The sequence below is a fragment of the Colias philodice genome, chromosome 21 (assembly GCF_061535455.1).
Source record: "Colias philodice isolate Cphi_HAF_F1 chromosome 21, ilColPhil1 Martin Lab GWU primary, whole genome shotgun sequence".
NCBI classification, from domain to species: Eukaryota; Metazoa; Arthropoda; class Insecta; order Lepidoptera; family Pieridae; genus Colias; species Colias philodice.
In genome coordinates this window covers 7,412,211-7,432,085 of record NC_143106.1, presented here as the reverse complement: position 1 = coordinate 7,432,085, position 19,875 = coordinate 7,412,211, and the positions used below count along the sequence as shown (strand labels likewise).

Sequence of the window (19,875 nt, the reverse complement as noted above, 5' to 3'; positions counted from 1 at the left end):
GTTGCCACATGAAAATCTCGTATTTTTGAAATATAAATATGCCATCAGATTCTGGTAGACCTATATCAATAATTAGTATGCAACAAAAAAAGTCAAAAATGTAGAATGTCGTTTTCTTTTTTTATTTTGACAAAAGCGCCATCTAGTTTTTAGTATTAGTACTACGTTAATGTAAATTAAAAATGTCGTCTATGTAGTACCTTTTAAAGATACCAGATGGCGTGGAAATATATAATTTATTTCAATTTTTACCTGTATTGTTATTTTTATCTTTATTATTTTCGAAATTAAGCAAAATTATTGGTCATATTTTGGTATTTAATTTATCATACAAAAATATTAAATTATGAATAATTTAAATCAGCGACATCTAGCGTGAAACATACAAACCAATACCGTAACAGTAAGAATGCATGTTGTTGTCTTTTTCATTTGTGATAATAGATGGCGCCACAGTGAAGATGGTAAATTTTTCCATCTTGTCAATTTATAAAGAAATGATATGAGATATTATGAATATGTAATTAAGCTGAAATTAAAATTTATCTAATAATTTTTATGAATTTTATTTATATAATTTTTATAATTAAAGAAAAAAAATATGTACTAAAATATATACAACTTGAACATAGTTATCAATTTTCATACCACCTAGAACTAACTTCATGCTGTTAAATTTAGGTGTCGGTGTGCAAATTAAAAATACATCGTAAAAATTCACTCTCATCATTTTTCTCCATCGCGCCAAAAGAAATATAACTTCAAAAAACTTCCGTTCACTTGTTATTAATTATAGTCTACAGCATGTGGAGTGGGATCAACTGGGATCTTAAGACTATTATTAACCACTCTTTTGTTGTTTGAGAGTAAAGACATTTCTTTATTAAAACTGCTTCTGAGATTTCTGTTTATCTGAGATTGTAACTATTGGGAACTAGGCTGTATGAATGTCTTTATTTAGGTAATGTATTGGGTGAAAAAAATAAAACAGTAGGTACTTAAAATTTAATTTATTTACTATTACTAAGTGTCAATAATTAAAACACAATAAGTAATTGTTGTTTTTGTGCCCTTACATTAATCTTAACAACACCTACATTGGCACTAATATCATTGTAAAAATTAAATTACCAATTATTTCCATACCAAATCAAATAAAAATAGTGGTCCAGCACTTATACAATTAAATACGTTTTATATAAGGTCTCAACAAAATAATCTGTTGAATTAATTGGAGTCATACAAGATTCAAGCATTCAAGATTTTTATGTATAAGTTAATTAAGTTTAATTTTGTATCCTACAACTGTTATATTTCAAATTACAGGACTACAAGTACAAACCCTTTTATAATGCAGCAAGTCAAATGTATTTAATAACAATATATTTTGTTGAGAGCTTATATGTTGTCGCAGAGAAACCAGAAAAATATATATGAGACAAACCAAATTTAATAGTATTTAAAGAGCCCATTTTAAAAACCAACATCACAATTCACTTGATTAACCTAAACTCTTATTTTAAAATATCTTCATAATTTGTGAGATACTCAATTGGAAATTTATTAAATGCAAAGGCACCATTACGTTTTGTTAAACTACATAATATTAATTACCAATACAATATAAAAAACATTGTGTTAATCTTATTTCAAGGAAATCATTAGATAATTAATTACATTTTGTTGGTTGTTATAAATGAGCAGTTGTCTTTTGAAGCAAACTGTAAAAAACCCTTGTCCATAATTTATTTGTCTCATAAAAAAGTACATATAAATAACAATCCAGTGATATAATGATTATACATGATATATTGACAAAATTGTTTCATAGTGTCATAATAAGTGGAGCTTTTTAGTTGTATATTTTGTATTAAATTAATTTAAAAACTCTTATGAAGTTATAAATCCCATCAAAAAAACTATAAAACTCCACAAACTATGACACTAGATAAGACATACATAATTACGACAATATCCAGACAAATAATTTAAATTTGCCAATATCATTACCAATAGTCCTATCAAATTAAGATACATACCTAAGATACTTACTCCAATTTCAATTAATCATATGCATTCACAATCACTCACGATACATTATCACATTCACCATTTCACTGTTCAATAACTAGTATGGTCAAGAACTAAAAATAATTTTTCTATATTAAACCAGAATGACGTATCCATGCGGAGAGAATTTAGATCATTTGAACTTAACCTAGACTGTACTGTCACTCCTGTGTAAAAATAACAGGAGAATTGACATCCATCCTGTATTTATAGACACAACATGATTATACTTTTTTTTAAACAGAAGAACCTAGATGTTACTGCCGCTTCTGCATCAAAATAATGCAACTATGACATTTATTTAACATAATAAAATAATGACACATTAAGATACCACATTTTTACACAGGAGCAACAGAGAAAACCAGGTTAACATACAAAATTCTTCATAATTCGCAACTGTTTAGCACGGTCACTTCACACAGGCACTACACTTTAACTTTTCATACAGTGGCCACTGGTTCAGTGCTCGCTTGCTTCACATAAGCCTCGGTCACCGTCAGACCAGGAGGTAGAGTCACATCTCTGAAGTAGCGGTGTCGTTTCGCATCTCGTGCTGTGATGCGCCTACAAGGATCGTAGACCAGCATCTTTTGGAGCAGATCCATGCCCACTTCGTCGAGATTTTGTACCTGTAAGAACAGAATAAGAATTAGTAATTTATACTCATACTAGGTTTTGTACCTGTAAGAGCAGTGGGGCTAGACAAGTGGCTTTCTATTAGCGTAAAGTTCAATAGAATAGATTATGAATGTATGAGATTGACGTTTGATTACGACGTCGACGACGATTGATTACGTCAATCTCATACATTCATAATCTATTCTATTAGACTTTACGCTAATAGAAAGCCACTTGTCTAGGGGGGCAGAATAAGAATTAGTTATCTATACTAATATTACTAGTGGTCCGCCCCGGCTTCGCCCGTGGTACCTACATGTTTAAACTATCCTATCTCTCAAGTTGGATCGAACTGCACATGGTGTGCGAATTTTATTATAATCGGTAAGATAAAGCTGAAGAGTTTGTTTGTTTGTTTGAACGCGCTAATCTTAGTAACTACTGGTCTACTACTGATTTGAAAATTCTTTCGGTGTTAGATTTTAAGAAAGTTTTTAAGGCTATATCATCACGCTAAGACCAATAGGAGCGGAGCAATGCGGGTGAAACCGCGGGGCACAGCTAGTAATAACATAAATGCAAAAGTTTGCTAGGATGGATGGATGTTTGTTACTCCTTCATGAAAAAACTACTGAATTTCAACAAGTCAGTTCATTACATTGCATTTACACTACTACACACAAGTCATAGAAATACTTCGGGTGAACCGCGGGGCATTTGTAATTAATAAATACTACCTTTGCTATTATGATAATAAGTTAAAGATTTCATTTCTCAGTTGAAAAGTTATTTAAAGTAGAAATCCTTCAAATTCAATTACTTTTTTGCTAACAATCAAATCAGTTTTTGCAGGAAAAACGGTGGGACACCTAGTAAATAATAACCACTACGGCTAAAAGATTTGTAGAATATTAAGGGCCGATTTTTCAATGCTTGGATAAATCCATCCGTCCAATAAAGTATTACACGATAATATTAAAATGTCACGTTAACTGTCAAATACGGGCAATTAGAATACGTTTTTAAAATGGTAGTTTTATACATTATTCAACGAATAAGTTTTAACCAAGGATTGAAAAATTAGCCCTTATAAAATAAATGAAACATACATGATTATGAAGATTGAATGTTGTCCAGTTGGGGAAAGTTGGCTTGTAATCAGGTAAAGATGAAACTCCCGGCCAAATTTCTTCTGTCGGAGTCCTTAGCATTCTGTAATAACAAATAATAAACACTTTAGAACCAGTCATTGAATAGCGTAACGCAAAAATGTCACGCGTACGGCGTAACGCAAAAATGTCACGCGTACGGCGTAACGCAAAAATGTTACACTAAATTTTTGTCCAACCCCGATAAAGAAGTTTCACTTCAAAATTTTTAATCTTTAATTTTTCGTGTTATTATCTAAAATTCGGGCTATCTATGAAATTATAGACTTCCATTGGTCAGATGTATAGTAATAGAAGTTATTTAACAAACTATTTTATCATAACTCAGGCCCCGGAATCACAGACACAATAGAAAATCTATTGTGTCGTGGACCGATCGGTCCGTTCGGGGCTCAATGGGTTAAACATTAAAACAAGATTTTACCTGAAAATACGGAAGAGTTGATCAATCTCCGAGTCACCCTGGAACAGTGGTTTCTTGGAGGACATCTCAGAGAAGATACATCCAATAGACCACATGTCAATGGGACAGGAATATCTGAAATATAATAAAAATAATACTTACATTATTTATTTGGTAGTAAAACAAACAAATATGAATGTCTTGTATTTTTGTTTATTTATTAATATTATTCGCATTTGTAGTTTCACTATCGCTTCTACTCAATAAATGGATAACACAAGAACAATTATTAATTTAAATTTTAAACCAGTAGTTTTAAAAGTAAGTTTAAAAAATCAAATTACAACTTGGGATAAATACATCCTCAACAACTGTTGGTTACTTTTATCAAGATCTACATCACACCGCGGACACTCCATACAAAATTATCGTTTTGAAAGTCACACTGTAGAGACTGCAAATGTGTGTGTTAACGCTTTATGGTTGGCACATTTGTGACTAGCGTAAAAAAATACATCTGATGAAATACATCCGTAAACAGCACAATACCTAACCATTTTCTACGAAAAACGATCACAAATCCAAAATAATAAAATTACTATAAGTCAATTTGATTAATGTTGTCAATCCTTGTTGCGTATCATCCTTGTAGAAAAATGTGGATCATTTTTAGCCTGATCGTGCGGGGTGAGGTAAGTGTTTAATTTTGGCGGGAGGCAGAGAGTGTCTGTTCTGTAGCATTTAGCTACTATTATGTATTCTGTGTCTACACTACAAATGAATCAAATGAACCTCTGTCCTCCGAGCAGCACTTCTGGAGCTCTGTACCACAGCGTGACCACTTCGTGCGTGTACACTCGCACCGGCACGCCGAATGTACGACCCAGACCAAAGTCCGCTACCTGAAATAGTAAAATATGAAAATAAAATTATAATAAACTAGCTTTCCGGCCGCGTTATCAAAGAAATACCCGCATAGTTCCCGTTCCCGTGGGATTTCCGGGATAAAACCTATGTGTTAATCCAAGTTACCCTCTATTAATATGTGTGCTAAATTTCATTGTAATCGGTTCAGTAGTATTTGCGTAAAAGAGTAACAAACACACACACACATACTTCCATCCTCACAAACTTTCGCATTTATAATGTTTTTAAATAAATTAAATGTAAATAAGTAGGATTCGTAAATCGTTCATAACAAAATATGTATATATGCCTTTTATTGGAATCTAAATGAAATAATATGAAATATATCTCTCCGTAGTTAATAATCAGTGTAGTTTTGCAAGTGATTGACTCATATTTAAAGATAGTCAGTAATATGTTCTGAAACTGCCAACATAATGTAAGAAAGGTTTAATTAAGGTTTCATTTAACAATGCAAATTCAATGTATCAGCTTATAACACACAAATATAATTAAAACTCACCTTAATAATACCAGTCTTGTCAATGAGCAAGTTTTGTGGCTTGAGATCGCGATGCAGGATGCGCCGTTGATGGCAGTACAGGATAGCACTGTTTATTTGGAATAAGTAGCTCTTCACTGTCACTGGGTCCATAAACTGGAATAAAATTATAAATATCATTGTTATTATCCAGCAATCATTTCTTTTACTTGCTAGTTGCTATGAAACACTTTGTTCAAATGACTAAAGCTGTTGGCTATTTTATTTTCAGTACATTAGAGTATTTTGTAGCTTTAAAACATAGGATAAACCTATTATTTATTCAATTACTTCTTAATCTATATATATATAAAACTCAAAGGTGACTGATATAGTGATCTATCAGCGCACAGCCCAAACCACTGGACGTATCGGGCTGAAATTTGGCATACAGGTAGATGTTAGGACGTAGGCATCCGCTAAGAAATGATTTCCCGAAATTCTTGCGGGAACGGGGGAAAACGCGGGCGGAAGCTAGTTATTAATAAAACACTAAGGAGCATACCTTGCCTGATCCCAATGAATCCATGTATTTTTTGAGATCCATGGAAAGAAACTCGAAAATTAGATACAGCTTATTCTCCTCCATGAGAACATCTTCCAATTTCACAATATTTGGATGGTTCAATTCTTTGAGCAAAGAAATTTCTCTGTAAAAGAGGTTATGTATAAAATTTAAAAGAGAAAATAAAATTATTAAATGTGTAAGAACTTTAATTCTAAATTAAATTTATGATAGATTCATTTTTAACACAATATCTAAGTCATTTATTAAATAATTTATAGTGGTAGTGGTACTTGCAAATTTAAACTTAGAAACAATTTCTTATAATGTCATTAGTTATTTTAAAGATTATTTAAGTTACAAAAGATAATTATTTGTATACAATTTTGCTATTCTACAGAACCTATAAAATTTACCTTATAGCCGTAGAAGGTACACCATCGTCTTCCGATTCTAATCGTATTTTCTTCATAGCCACATACTGTCCTGTTATTTTGTTTTTACCTTTGTACACAACACCGTAAGTACCTTCACCAATCTTTTCTATTTTCATGAAATCATCCATTTTAATGTTTGAATTTTGTTACAATCTCAAATAACAATGTGAAGGCAATTTCTGCAAAAGACGACAGCGTGTTAGTCAATTCATTATGAATTGTTTGATTGTGAATTCATTTGATTCGGTTTATTATTTCGTTTACTTAAATTAATTACGAGGTTATTTAAGAAAAACTAGAGAAAACACATCAATTACCAGTGTTCTGTAAAATTGTTAGAAATAAAAGTTACGCGTTTACGGTTTGTTTCTAACGAATTTTAAACGTAAACTTTTCAAAATTCTGACATATTTTTTGACAACTGTAGTCAATTTTAATATTGCCATGATTACGCCATGATTATAGAAAATTGTTGGAAAGGCATTGCACATTTTTAATCTATCAAAAACAAATTATTCAAAAAAAAAATATATTCATAGGAAATACATATATATATATATTTGGATTAGTCACTTGACTTGAAAAGCTCGAAACATCTGCTGAGATTGATCACGTCCATTTTGAATTAAGACTTCAGTTTTTCGTAAACAAACAAGCAAACAAATAAACAAACTAAATATGTGATTATAAGTCTTTTATAATTTTCCACACTCGCATAATTAATTCAATTAATTCACCACATAATTCACGATTCTTGTTGTAAAAAAAAACAAAATAATAATAATTTATTCTCTGTGCATAATAATAAAAAAAATATCAAATGTCATGTCATGTGTCATAATTTGACATGTTATGTCAATTGTCAGAAAATTGTGATATGTGGAGGTGCGGCGATATGCAACGTTGAACTGTGTGGCGATTATATTCATTGAGTATATTTTAATTTTTAATAATAAGAACAAAGTATACGTAGGCTTGTGTTTAAATAGTTTTTGTAAACAATTTCATCATGCCGGATTTAGAAAAATTGTCTCTAGGTAAGTAAATTTTATTTCACGTTAACCTATTTTTGCAAATTTAACCATACTGCGGTATAATAAATGCATTCTATTGATTTTTTAGAGGCCATATACACATCGGAGAAAAGGGGTAACGATGAGACTGGCGATGGATCTGAAGATAGTCCGTTTAAAACAATATTGCAGGCAATGCGCCACGCCGGAAAAGAGCCTTTCCCTACGATTTATGTAGATTCAAAAGATGAAGGTAAAACATATGACGTTGCTGCGAAGTCACAATTGAAGAAGATACAGAAAATTTGGGTGAGGGAGAACTACAAAGCAGCTGATAAAGCAAAGGCTGAAGAGGAAAGCAATGACAAAAGGCAACAGAACCTTGATGAAGCTAAAAAAATTGTCATTCAACAAGATCCAAGCCTTCCTGAAGCTGTTTCAGTTAGAATAAATACAAGTAAGTACATCCATTTCATCAATTTTTCCATCTATGTCTAAAAATTTTAATCTATATGAAATAATCTTCTCAAATGAATCTATTAGTGATGTCATGGCTTTTATTGTTGCATCATTATCAGTGTTAACATATTGCAGTATTGCAATAATTGTTATCAATATATTATAATAGTAATAGTATTCAATGCCATCTAGGAGTGTAAGTGCATGATTGAATAATGGATATTAAAACTTTAAAGTAAAAGTCACAAAACCTTTGAGTACTATATTGGGTTCTAAAATAAATTAATTTTGCAGCAAAAGACTACCATGGCAAGAGAATATGTGTCAAAGGCTGGGTACACAGATTGAGGAGGCAAGGCAAGTCACTCACCTTCCTAACCCTGCGTGATGGTACCGGCTACTTGCAGTGTGTGCTGCATGGGCTACTCTGCCAGACTTATAATGCCCTGGTACTTTCAACTGAGTCTTCTGTTGTCTTGTATGGGTCTTTGGAAGCAGTGCCTGAGGGTAAAACTGTAAGTAACTTTTGTTTAATATCTGGTTAGGAACTATAGGATTGTTTAAATGTTGATTTTTATGTGTAGTTTTTTTATTTATTACTTTCTCTGCCACTTCTATGAAAGAGAAAGTTGCAAATAATGAAATTCAGTTTATGTTTGTCCCTTTCACTTTTAAAATGGAAAAAAAAATTGGTCATCTGTAAAGTCGGTTTACTGACGATAGTTGAACGTGACAACGTCCGATTGTGTTTCTTTGTCGCTCGTTCCGCGCTCTCGCTTGCACTTCAAGTCTTACATGGAATGCCTCAGAGTGAGGTATCGCCGCATGAGTCATGTTTTTTCGTGCGTGCAGCCGGCTCTATCGAATTATAAGACGTTGTCTCGTCCAAAATAAATTATACGGTATAAGAATTGTTAGAAATTAACAAAGTTTGATCTTTAGTTTTGAAATTCATGAAAATGATATACATATATATATATATGTGATTATAAAATTAAATTTGTTTCTGAATTTTGAATTTAAAGCCTTGAAATTCAAATTATTAACTATTCTAGGCACCAGGAGGTCATGAGTTAACAGTAGACTACTGGGAGTTGATTGGTCTTGCACCACCCGGTGGAGCTGATGCTATCCTCAACGAGGAGGCTCATCCTGATGTTCAGCTGGACAATAGGTGACTTAAATTTGATTTATTTTCCGTGCCAATAATTTTTGACTGTGTGTTGTACTGTGTTTTTCCTGAAAAGCAATAGTTTTATTCTGGTTTCTTGGTAAAACATTAAATACAACTTTAATTAAATGATTTTATTCAATTGTAAAGTATTTATTTTGTGTTTGATTATAGGAACAAAGAAATGCTATATCATCTAAGATAATAAAATATAGCCACAAATATTGTGGCAATTTATTCTCAAATATATAATTCTATAAATATTTCTCTTCACATCATTTTATTTTACTTCTATTCCTCATTGAAGGTCATCTATGAACAGTTGTTTAAATACAATACCAACACTTTATTTATCTTGTGTATTGTTAAGGTACCTAATACTTGAATGAAAAAGTAATGTAAGTAAATGTATGTGAAAAGAAAATTATGATAAATTAAGTACAATTTTAATTATCAACATGATCTTTCGGCTGAATCTAACGAATTTTATTCTAGTTCTATATGCATATGCATGCATTTTAAAATTCTTAGTGCAATATGTCGTTTGTAACAAATCTGAAAAAGAAAAATTAAGAAGGTTAAGTGCAGTGTGTGCTGCATGGGCTACTCTGCCAGACTTATAATGCCCTGGTACTTTCGACTGAGTCTTCTGTTGTCTTGTATGTTTATAGCGTTTGTAGCATTTATAACCTTTTAGCGTATTTTGTCGTTCACATCCAGCATAATGCTAGATGATTATTAAATTCTTTTGTGTTATATGGCGATAATTTACCCGCATTTTTCTTTACCCCCTCTAAAATTTTCACTAGGCACATAATGATCCGTGGCGAGAACACGTCGAAAGTACTACGTGCTCGCGCCGCGGTGACGCGTGCGTTCCGCGAACATTTCGCGGCGCGCGGCTACACTGAGGTGACACCACCCACGCTTGTGCAGACTCAGTGTGAAGGCGGAAGCACGCTTTTCAAGTTCAGCTACTTTGGGTGAGTGGGGGGGGGGGGGGTCGTAGTCATTCAAGGTCATATTTTCTTGTTACAAGTTAATGTTCATACTGAAATCTCCAATGTATTAGATATAAGCTTCTTGTGTCACAAAACTAACAAATCGTATTCCCTTCCAGCGAGCAAGCATACCTGACACAGAGTTCGCAGCTCTATCTGGAGACGTGTCTGGCGACGCTCGGCGACGTGTACTGCATCGCGCAGTCGTACCGCGCGGAACAGTCGCGCACTAGGCGACATCTTGCTGAGTGAGTATTATTTTTACCAAAAAAAAAAAAACGCTTATGAGATAACACTGGTCATTTGTAACAAATGAATATGACTAGAAAATTTACTTTGCCAACAAAAGAAAAATTATGTAGTGAAAAGTATGTATTTTGAAATAGATATATGGAAAATTTACTTTGAGCCCGAACTCCTTACGAGCAAACTCAGGAGTGCAAAGCTTGTTTAATACAACAGTAGCCTATAACTACAAGTACAGTACTACCAAGGCGTGTTCAATAGAACCACAAAGCCGCACGCAACTTACGTACTTACACACGTAACTGTGTACGTAACTACAAACGTATTAAACGAACTTTATAATACATACAAACATATCGTTTAAGGGCCGATTTTTCAATGCTTGGTTTAAACTTATCCGTCCAATAAAGTATTACACGATAATATTAAAATGTCACATAAACTGTCAAATACGGACAATTAGAATACGTTTTTAAAATGGTAGTTTTATACATTATTCGACGAATAAGTTTTAACCGAGGATTGAAAAATCAGCCCTAAAAAACATATTCCCACAGGTACAGTCACGTGGAAGCAGAATTCCCGTTCATCACGTTCGAGGATCTGCTGAACAGGATCGAGGATCTGGTTGTAGATGTGGTGGACCGAGTGCTGGCTTCGCCTGAGGGACAGCTGGTGTACGAACTGAATCCGGACTTTAAGGTGGGATTCTATTTCTTTATCCGTCAATTACTTTCAGTTTAATATCATTAAACTGATGGTAATAAATGAATTTTGATTTTTTATATAATAAAAAAGTAATAATACATTTCAATTTAAAAATCTTACCTATTTAATAATAAATTATATTTTTATTCTGTATGTAAGTATAAATTTCCCACTTTCGTGTTAACGTAGATTTGGAGGCATACAAAATTTGAAATTGCAGTGAAATTACATTATATGTGTATTTGACATAATATAATTATATAAATATCTTGTTATCTTTAAATTGTGCAGATTTAATAGAATTAGGTGCAAAGTTAATAACATGACATGTTTTTCCAGAAACCAACTAAGCCGTTCAAGCGCATGGCGTACACGGAAGCTTTGGAATATCTAAAAGAGAACAACATCACCAAGGAAGATGGATCCTTCTACGAGTTTGGAGATGTATGTCGCTTTAAATTTATTTATAGTTATATAATTATCCAATATATAAGGAAAGAAAAAACAAGCTGGTCTTTATTTTAGTATTTTTTTTTTAATCTCCTCTAAACCTGCAATCTGCCTTATTAAGCATTAAGCTGGTGGTTAAAATTTTAATTGTTGGCATGCATGGCAAACGCCCAGTGGCGTCTCCATATAATAATTATTTTCTATGATCATGGTGAGTCTGATTCTACGGTGGAAGGAGGTCTTGTGGAGCTCTCCGTTTTATGCGCTTAAAAGTGCGAGTGGGCTCCATCATGTTCCAGACAAGTACGTTGGGGTGATTTTTTATACAAATTTTAGTATTTGATGCAGGAATAATTAAGTATTCTTGTCTGTCTTTTTCAATGTTTGTACACTATCAAAAAATGTGCATGAATTGAAGAAGTTATATGGCTCATTTTGCAAATTGGATTGGACATTTTGTTTATCTATTATTTCAATCTTACAAAACAGTTCAAACAATAATCATGACTGATAAATCGATCTCACTAGAATTAATTTTTAGAAAATGTCAAAAAATACAGAATCCGAATGTGAAGAGATTAATACCATTAATTGTAGTACATTAAGGAATTAAACTAACCACTTATCCAGGACATACCCGAAATGCCGGAACGCAAAATGACGGACGCTATCGGCGAACCCATTCTCTTATGCAAGTTCCCCGCTGAAATCAAATCGTTTTACATGCCGAGGTGTGAAGATGACAAGCGTTTGACGGAATCCGTGGATGTTCTGATGCCGGGAGTGGGGGAAATAGTGGGGGGTTCTATGAGGATATGGGACTATGATCAGCTTATGGAAGGTGGGTATGAATGAATGAATGAATGAAAATTCTTTATTGCTTAGAAATAAATAAATACAAATGCAAAAGCACACAACACATAATATAAAACAAGCAAAAGTCGGCCTTATCGCTAGGTAGCGATCTCTACCAGGCAACCCTTAAAATATAGTAAATACATGTAGATACACTGCGGCACGAACCAAGAGGTATCAAAAAACAAAGTAAATATACGAGTGTTACTTTTTTCATTAATTATTTTAATTTATCTTCACTTGTTGCTTTGCCTTATTCGTTTTCTTAGTATTATATCAATAGTTATTGTTTCCTCTCTAGCTTTCCGATTAGTGATTCTTCATGTTAACTTTTGATTTATCGACTATCGTCTATCGTTCTATAAATACCTCACAATTTGTACTTTTTATTTCAATATAATTACATCTATTTTTTCATAATGATGTGTCATATGTCAAATGTCACTATTGAATTGTCATATGTCATTAATGAATTGTCATTTGTCGTGAGCCATAGACTATAGTATCTTTTTGATTTGTTAATAATTTTGATACCTGGCAATTTTGACTGGTTTTTATATTCAAATATAGTTAACTATTATATATAAATATTGTAAATCAATACGCTGGTGGGTGCAAACTATAAATTTTGTTTTTAGCTGTTATTTTTATTATATATCTATATATTTATATTTATTGAATATAATATTATATATATTTATATTATTAGAATTACTATAAGCACAATATGTCTTTAAACAATAGCATAAGTAGTAGCGATAGTTATTGTTCTTTATCGTCTTCTAATTCCAACCCTAGCGATGACAGTTTCCACAGCACCTCCTCTGTATCCTTGCAATCTGTACTCTCCACACACTTTTCCGATTCCATAAAATCCTTTAATGCCGTTCATATCAATGCACAGAGTATACCGGCTCACTATCCCGATTTATTAGCTTCCTTTGACTGTCCCAACCTACATGCTATCCTCGTCTCCGAATCCTGGCTTAAACCCTGCCTGCCGTCTATCTCCTATTCCCTTCCCGGTTTCCATCTCATTAGAAATGATCGCCTTGGTAGAGGCGGTGGTGGTGTCGCCATCTACTTACGTTCCCATTTACCTTTCTCGATTATTAGTTCTTCACCCCAACCCCCTCCTAGCGATGAAGCTGAACATTTACTCCTAGAAGTTTCCCTTTCCCATACCAAAATCCTTCTTGCCGTATTTTATAGTCCTGATCTTACCGTAAACTATTTTCCTTCCTTTGACCAAATCCTCGAGAGATTCTCTCCTTCCTACGAGCACATAATTATAATGGGCGACTTCAACACTTGTCTTCTTAGAGGCGATCATCGTTCTAGACAACTCCTTTCCATTGTAAATTCCTATAACCTGCACATCCCGCCATTAAATCCTACACATCATTTCCCAAACTGTCCCCCTTCCTTACTTGACCTTATCATGATATCCTCTCCAGATCATTTATTGAAATCCGGTCAGCATCCTGCCGAAGGCTTTTCCTATCACGACCTCTTGTTCCTGTCATACAACATCCGTCCCCCAAAACTAAAGCCCAAAATCCTGATGCAACGGAACCTGGCGGGTGTGGATAGGGAATTGCTCTGTGCGGATGCCGAAAAAGTAGATTGGCCTAGCATTTTTGATCTACAATCGATTGACGAAAAAGTTGATGTATTAAACTCCTTTTTAATCCAGCTCTATGACAAACATGCTCCATTAAGGCCAGTCAAACTAAAACACTTACCAGCACCATGGCTGACGCAGGAATTAAAAACGGCTCTGAACAAGAAAAATCGAGCAAAGGCGAAACTGAAAGTGGACAACTCTGAGATTAACAAGGAGAGATTTAAATCTATTCGTAACCGCTGTAATACTATGTGTAGGGATGCACAACAACGCTACATTCATAAAACGATCGAAAACGGCGATCCAACAAAAGTATGGAAATTTCTTAAAACTCTTGGAGTTGGTAAAACATCTCAAAATTCTCTGCCTGTTAACCTTAATATCGACTTATTAAACTGTCATTTTTCAAAAACTTCCTTTGCTCTTGATGCAAACAATAAGAAAAGTACTTTAGATTATCTTTCTACTAAACCAGCTCCAAATTTTCCTCTGTTTTCTTTCAAACAATTTACTGTCTGTGATGTTAAGAAGAACATTATGTCTATTTCATCGAAAGCCGTCGGTAATGACAGCATTGGTCGTGATATGATTATTCCAATCCTTGATATAATTGCTCCAGTGTTAACTCATATTCTCAATGTATCCTTATCCTCTCACGAGTTTCCTATGGCCTGGAAAGAAGCATTTGTTATTCCTCTACCTAAAAAAGCCAATCCATCCATGTTTTCCGATTTTCGTCCCATCTGTGTCCTACCCTTCCTTTCTAAAATCCTTGAACGACTTGTCCAACAACAATTATGTTCATTTTTAAATAAACATAACTTGTTTAATCCTTTCCAATCCGGATTCCGTCCCGGTCATAGCACGACTTCTGCTCTAATTAAAATTACTGATGATATTCGTTATGCAATGGATCACAAGCAACTCACTGTACTCACACTGTTAGATTTCAGTAACGCATTTAATACCGTCGATCATGACATATTACTGAGTTTGCTTGGTTCTCTTAACATATCTCCAGCAGTAATTGAATGGTTTCGGAGTTATCTCCAGGGGCGCCGACAGAGGATCAAAATCGACGATCACTTGTCATCATGGTGTAATATCTCTATCGGCGTTCCTCAAGGTAGCGTGTTGTCTCCAATCCTTTTTTCTATTTTTATCAATTCTATTTCAGACAATTTATCTTCTCCCTACCATATGTATGCAGATGATTTGCAGATCTATACTCATGCTTCACTTCCTCAACTTCCAGAAGCTATTGAGCAGGTTAATAACGATTTGGCAAAAATCACTCAGTGGTCTAATAACTTTGGCCTGTTAGTAAACCCAGCAAAAACGCAAACTATAATTATTGGCAGCTCTAAACTGACAAATAAGATAGACTGGAGCTCCGTTCCGAAGATAACTCTGGATGGAACTGTGATACCTTTCAGTAACTCTGTCAAAAATCTTGGTATTCTTTTTGACACAAATATGACCTGGAAGGTTCAACTTGAAGTTTTACGTAAGAAGTTGTTTGGCGCTGCAGGATCGATACGCAGGCTGCGCAACTTCCTGCCCATACCTACTAGGATTTCGCTTGCAGAGACCTTACTCTTTCCCATCCTTGACTACGCCGACTCCTGTTACCCCGATTTAACCGAGTTACAACTCGATTCTCTAGACCGCCTTCAAAATCTTTGCATTCGGTTCGTATTTGGTCTCCGGAAATACGACCACGTTTCCAAATTCCGCAAAAAACTTGAATGGCTTCCTATACGTTTTCGCCGGTATGCTCATATGTTGCATTCGTTATACGGTATTTTGTTTGATCCTAAGACCCCTTCCTATCTTAAAGACAATTTCAAATTCCTCAACGAGCATTCCCTCACTCTCCGTTCCTCCAACCTTTTAACCTTAAGTATTCCTTCTCACCGTTCCAACTTCTTCCATTCCTCCTACACTGTCACCGTTATTAATCTATGGAATTCTTTACCTGAAGAAATAAAACGAGCTCAATCGATTTTTATTTTCAAAAAGAAAGTTAAAAACTATTATTTAACTCTGTCACAGGCTAGGTATTAACTCTGTCGATTTATTTATAATATGTGCTTATAAAATATGTATGTATGTATATATGTATGTATGTATGTATGTTTGTATATATTTAAGTATGTATTCTTATTTATTATCTAATATGTGTATTGTGTATATAATAAATTCTTTATTAATAAATTCTTTATATATATTATTATTTGTGTATGTATATAATAATGTAAGCTGCATATATGTAGGTATAGTATATATATAGTAAAATTATTATTCTGGCACTTTTATTTATTTTGCACCACCATGTTATTGACTCATTTATTTTCCTCGTCTTTTCTGGGTTGCCTGGTAGAGATCGCTGCCAGCGATAAGGCCGCCTACTGTACATTGTTATATTGTATTTTTTAAGTTTGTAAAATGTATTCTATAAGGTGTACAATAAAGTGTTTTTCATTCATTCATTCATTCATTCATTCATTCACTGGGTAGTGTGTGGGCTATGTATTCAGCACGCTTATATTAGCTTTAACTGTATGTTTGTATGTAAATATCTGTAACCAATTTCTTCAAATCCAAATTGGACTTTTAACTGACAAATAACTATATTTAAGACTAGCTGCTCCGCGCGGTTTCACCCCCGTGGCACCTCTCCTGTTGGTCGTAGCGTGATGGTATATAGCCTATAGCCTTCCTCGATAAATGAGCTATCTAACACCGAAAGAATTTTTCAAATCGGACCAGTAGTTCCCGAGATTAGCGCGTTCAAACAAACAAACAAACAAACAAACAAACTCTTCAGCTTTATATTATTAGTATAGATTATTTGATGAACATCTATGGGGGTGTTATGTGTTAATCTTGGTAAAAGATTTCATCAATTGTCATAACTAGTGGTGCTTTAGAAATAGAAAGAAGGAAATTCTCGTTTCTTTAATAAAAAATAGGACAGATATGGATAGCCAATTTTCAGAAAAATTGCATGAAGCAGTTCTATTTCTATGAAATATAAATTAATTTGGTATTTCTATGCAAACCGATGCAATATAATAATGTATTCTGAAATGTCTAGTTGAATGAATTAGTATTTGAAATAGAGTTTAAATTTCCTAAAATTAAATCTATTTCAGGCTACAAACGCGAAGGTATCGACCCTGCCCCCTACTACTGGTACACGGACCAGCGTCGCTTCGGCGCGGTCCCTCACGGCGGGTACGGGCTCGGACTCGAACGGTTTCTGTGTTGGTTGCTCAACAGATACCACATCCGTGACGTTTGTCTGTACCCGCGCTTCTTGGAGCGATGCACGCCTTAAAAAAAATAATAAAAATAAACGAATCAAAATTGTCTATGCGTATTATTTGACAAGCTAATCATCAATAAAAATAAATCAAAATTATCTATGCCTATTACTAAGTTTGTCATCGTTAATCTATGTTTAGAAAATTTGTAATAGTTTTTTTTATCAGATCTTTTTCGTTGATTGTGTATACGCAGCATTATTTAACCGTCAACTGATAAGGGGGAAATATTTTGGATGTTTTATTAGAGATGGAACCGCAGGATGGAACATTACATATTTTATGTATCATAATTATTCAGGATCTGCTATTGCACTGCTATTGAGAATTCCCGTGTTAAATAAATAGATCATCTCAAACAGCATTTATTTAAACAAATCGTTAGCTGTTTTTTTAATGCTGTATTAGTATAGACACGAACAATAAGCATATTATGTAATAAATATTGTATTTTTCCATGATCTAGAAAATATGCATTAGTTCATTGCATTTATTTATGAGACCATGCTCTAAAATATAAAGAATTGTGTGTATGATTTAGCTACAGGAAAGAAGTGCTCTTCAAAGTGTTTTAAATAAATAATTTGTTTTATATTGTGTTTTATTTACTTTTACCCATAGCTTTTACCTATCTTTATGCAAAGAATAGACAATACATGTACATTATAACTTAAGAGATATTCTGAAAGAGTTAAATATATGTATTAAAATAATTCAGTGCAATATGTAAATAAGCAAATAATAAACAAATAACCGGTTTGGCTTGAGGTTAAGGTTGATGCTATAAAAAATAATAATTAGATGCAGCATTCATACGCGTCAATTAAATTTTAATGGGCATTGAACAGCAAGGCATAAAGTCCGCTCGCGTTGTTTATTATACATGGTGGAACTATGGGCAAATTTTGCGTTCTCCAGTATTTTAAATATTTTCCCTCCAGTTATGTAATGAATTTTAAATAAAAAAAATTATTATTTCTAAGTGCGTTTTAATATTGTGCTTATTTCGTAACGCACGTAGTATTCGCAAGTGCCCTTTTCACACAAGTATTTATTGTAATGCCATTATAGTACTTACGTAGTAAGTACATCAAAATGCGTAGAGATCAAACGCAGGCTAAAATTGCCGGCTTAGCGACAACTAGCCACAGATTCAACTAGCAACCTGTGACGTTGCTAAGTCAGTATTTGGCAGTTCATTATTTTAACACTTTACATTTATGACGCAGAATTGCTACTAACAAAATTAAACAGATTATTATAGGTAGGACCCATAGAAATCTAAATAACAAGACACTAGAAGTCGTAAGCGTGCGTGACCTTGTCGCCACTCAGGTGATTTTCACATCACCAGTGCATTCGTCACTGTTCAGTTGCTCTGGAGACGTATGAGTGTATACATGGTGTGTTTCAGCAATTCCCATTGCGGAAATTCTTCCACAAGTTGTAATTATACTTATAAAGGAATAATATTTCATCGGAAAATATTTTTTTTTAGAAATAATGCCGTTTTTCCTTAAAATTATAGAATATTTACAAGTATTACGAGTGTCACCATAGTAATCGAAATAACAATGAATGACACAGTCGACCATTCTTATTATCACGTTTGTTCGTATTGGAGCAAAAAGTCTCATAATACTTAGGGATGTTATTCTAAAATAAACCGTAAATTCGTGCGTTAGGATACATATTCAAAAGCTTAATTTAATAGTTAAGTTAGTTTTCACTAAAATCAAGCTGTCCAATAAAAGGCATAGTTTACTTGTGTGTACTGTTTAGCTTTCGGTTTGAATGTGTTGATTTTGGCGACAGCGGTTTTCATACGAATTATGACATAATATAGCACTTCTATGTGTCTTGTTATTTAGATTTCTATGGTAGGACCACAGGGTAGGACCCTAGCGGTCCGCCCCGGCTTCGCCCGTGGTACATGTTTATGTTTCTTTTTTTCATAAGAACCATCCTCGTACTTCAAAGATAATATTAAAAAAATCGGTCCACTCGTTCACGCGTGATGCCGTGACCAAGGAAAACGGGTTTCATTTTTGACGTGACAACGTCTTGGCTGGCGTCCACTAGGCGGATCGGGCCAGGCCGCATCGCAACGCAAAAATACGCCGGCCTATGTTTTGTATGAAACATCGTCCATTATTCGATCGGGATCGGGTCGGGGCGGGCCGCAACGCATTGGCGGATATCGCTTCGCAGGCGGATTTCTGCCGGCGGTGCGCTGCGGCCCGCCCCGACCCGTCACCCGTCTAGTGGACGCAGGCAAGCGGATGTGAGCAGCGAGCGTCTGTTAGATAAAATCCGCCTAGGCGGTCCGCCGCGCCCCGTACAGGTGGACGCAGGAGCAAACAG

At 34.1% G+C, this 19,875-nt stretch overlaps 2 protein-coding genes across 3 annotated transcripts; one reads left to right on the top strand and one right to left on the bottom strand.

Moving 5' to 3' along the window:
- Positions 1-995: 995 nt before the first annotated feature.
- Cdk1 (Cyclin-dependent kinase 1) lies at positions 996-7,372 on the bottom strand. Of its 2 annotated transcripts, none has more exons than XM_089708924.1 (8): positions 7,005-7,372; positions 6,632-6,831; positions 6,216-6,360; positions 5,693-5,827; positions 5,056-5,165; positions 4,285-4,398; positions 3,801-3,903; positions 996-2,702 (listed from the first exon to the last, which is right to left on the bottom strand). In XM_089708924.1, the coding sequence occupies exons 2-8, from the start codon at positions 6,778-6,780 to the stop codon at positions 2,514-2,516; spliced, it is 945 nt and encodes a 314-aa protein (XP_089565050.1). In that variant the 5' UTR covers positions 6,781-6,831; positions 7,005-7,372; the 3' UTR covers positions 996-2,513. The 2 variants fall into 2 exon arrangements, with proteins under 2 accessions (XP_089565050.1, XP_089565048.1); XM_089708922.1 differs by having other exon boundaries at positions 6,921-7,086.
- Positions 7,373-7,511: 139 nt separating this feature from the next.
- On the top strand, positions 7,512-18,103 carry AsnRS (asparagine--tRNA ligase). Its single transcript, XM_089708921.1, has 10 exons — positions 7,512-7,689; positions 7,775-8,122; positions 8,419-8,639; positions 9,180-9,298; positions 10,105-10,278; positions 10,416-10,544; positions 11,100-11,244; positions 11,590-11,694; positions 12,331-12,541; positions 17,341-18,103. Exons 1-10 carry the CDS (start codon positions 7,662-7,664, stop codon positions 17,523-17,525), a joined length of 1,665 nt encoding a protein of 554 aa, XP_089565047.1. The 5' UTR covers positions 7,512-7,661; the 3' UTR covers positions 17,526-18,103.
- The last annotated feature ends 1,772 nt before the right edge of the window (positions 18,104-19,875 follow it).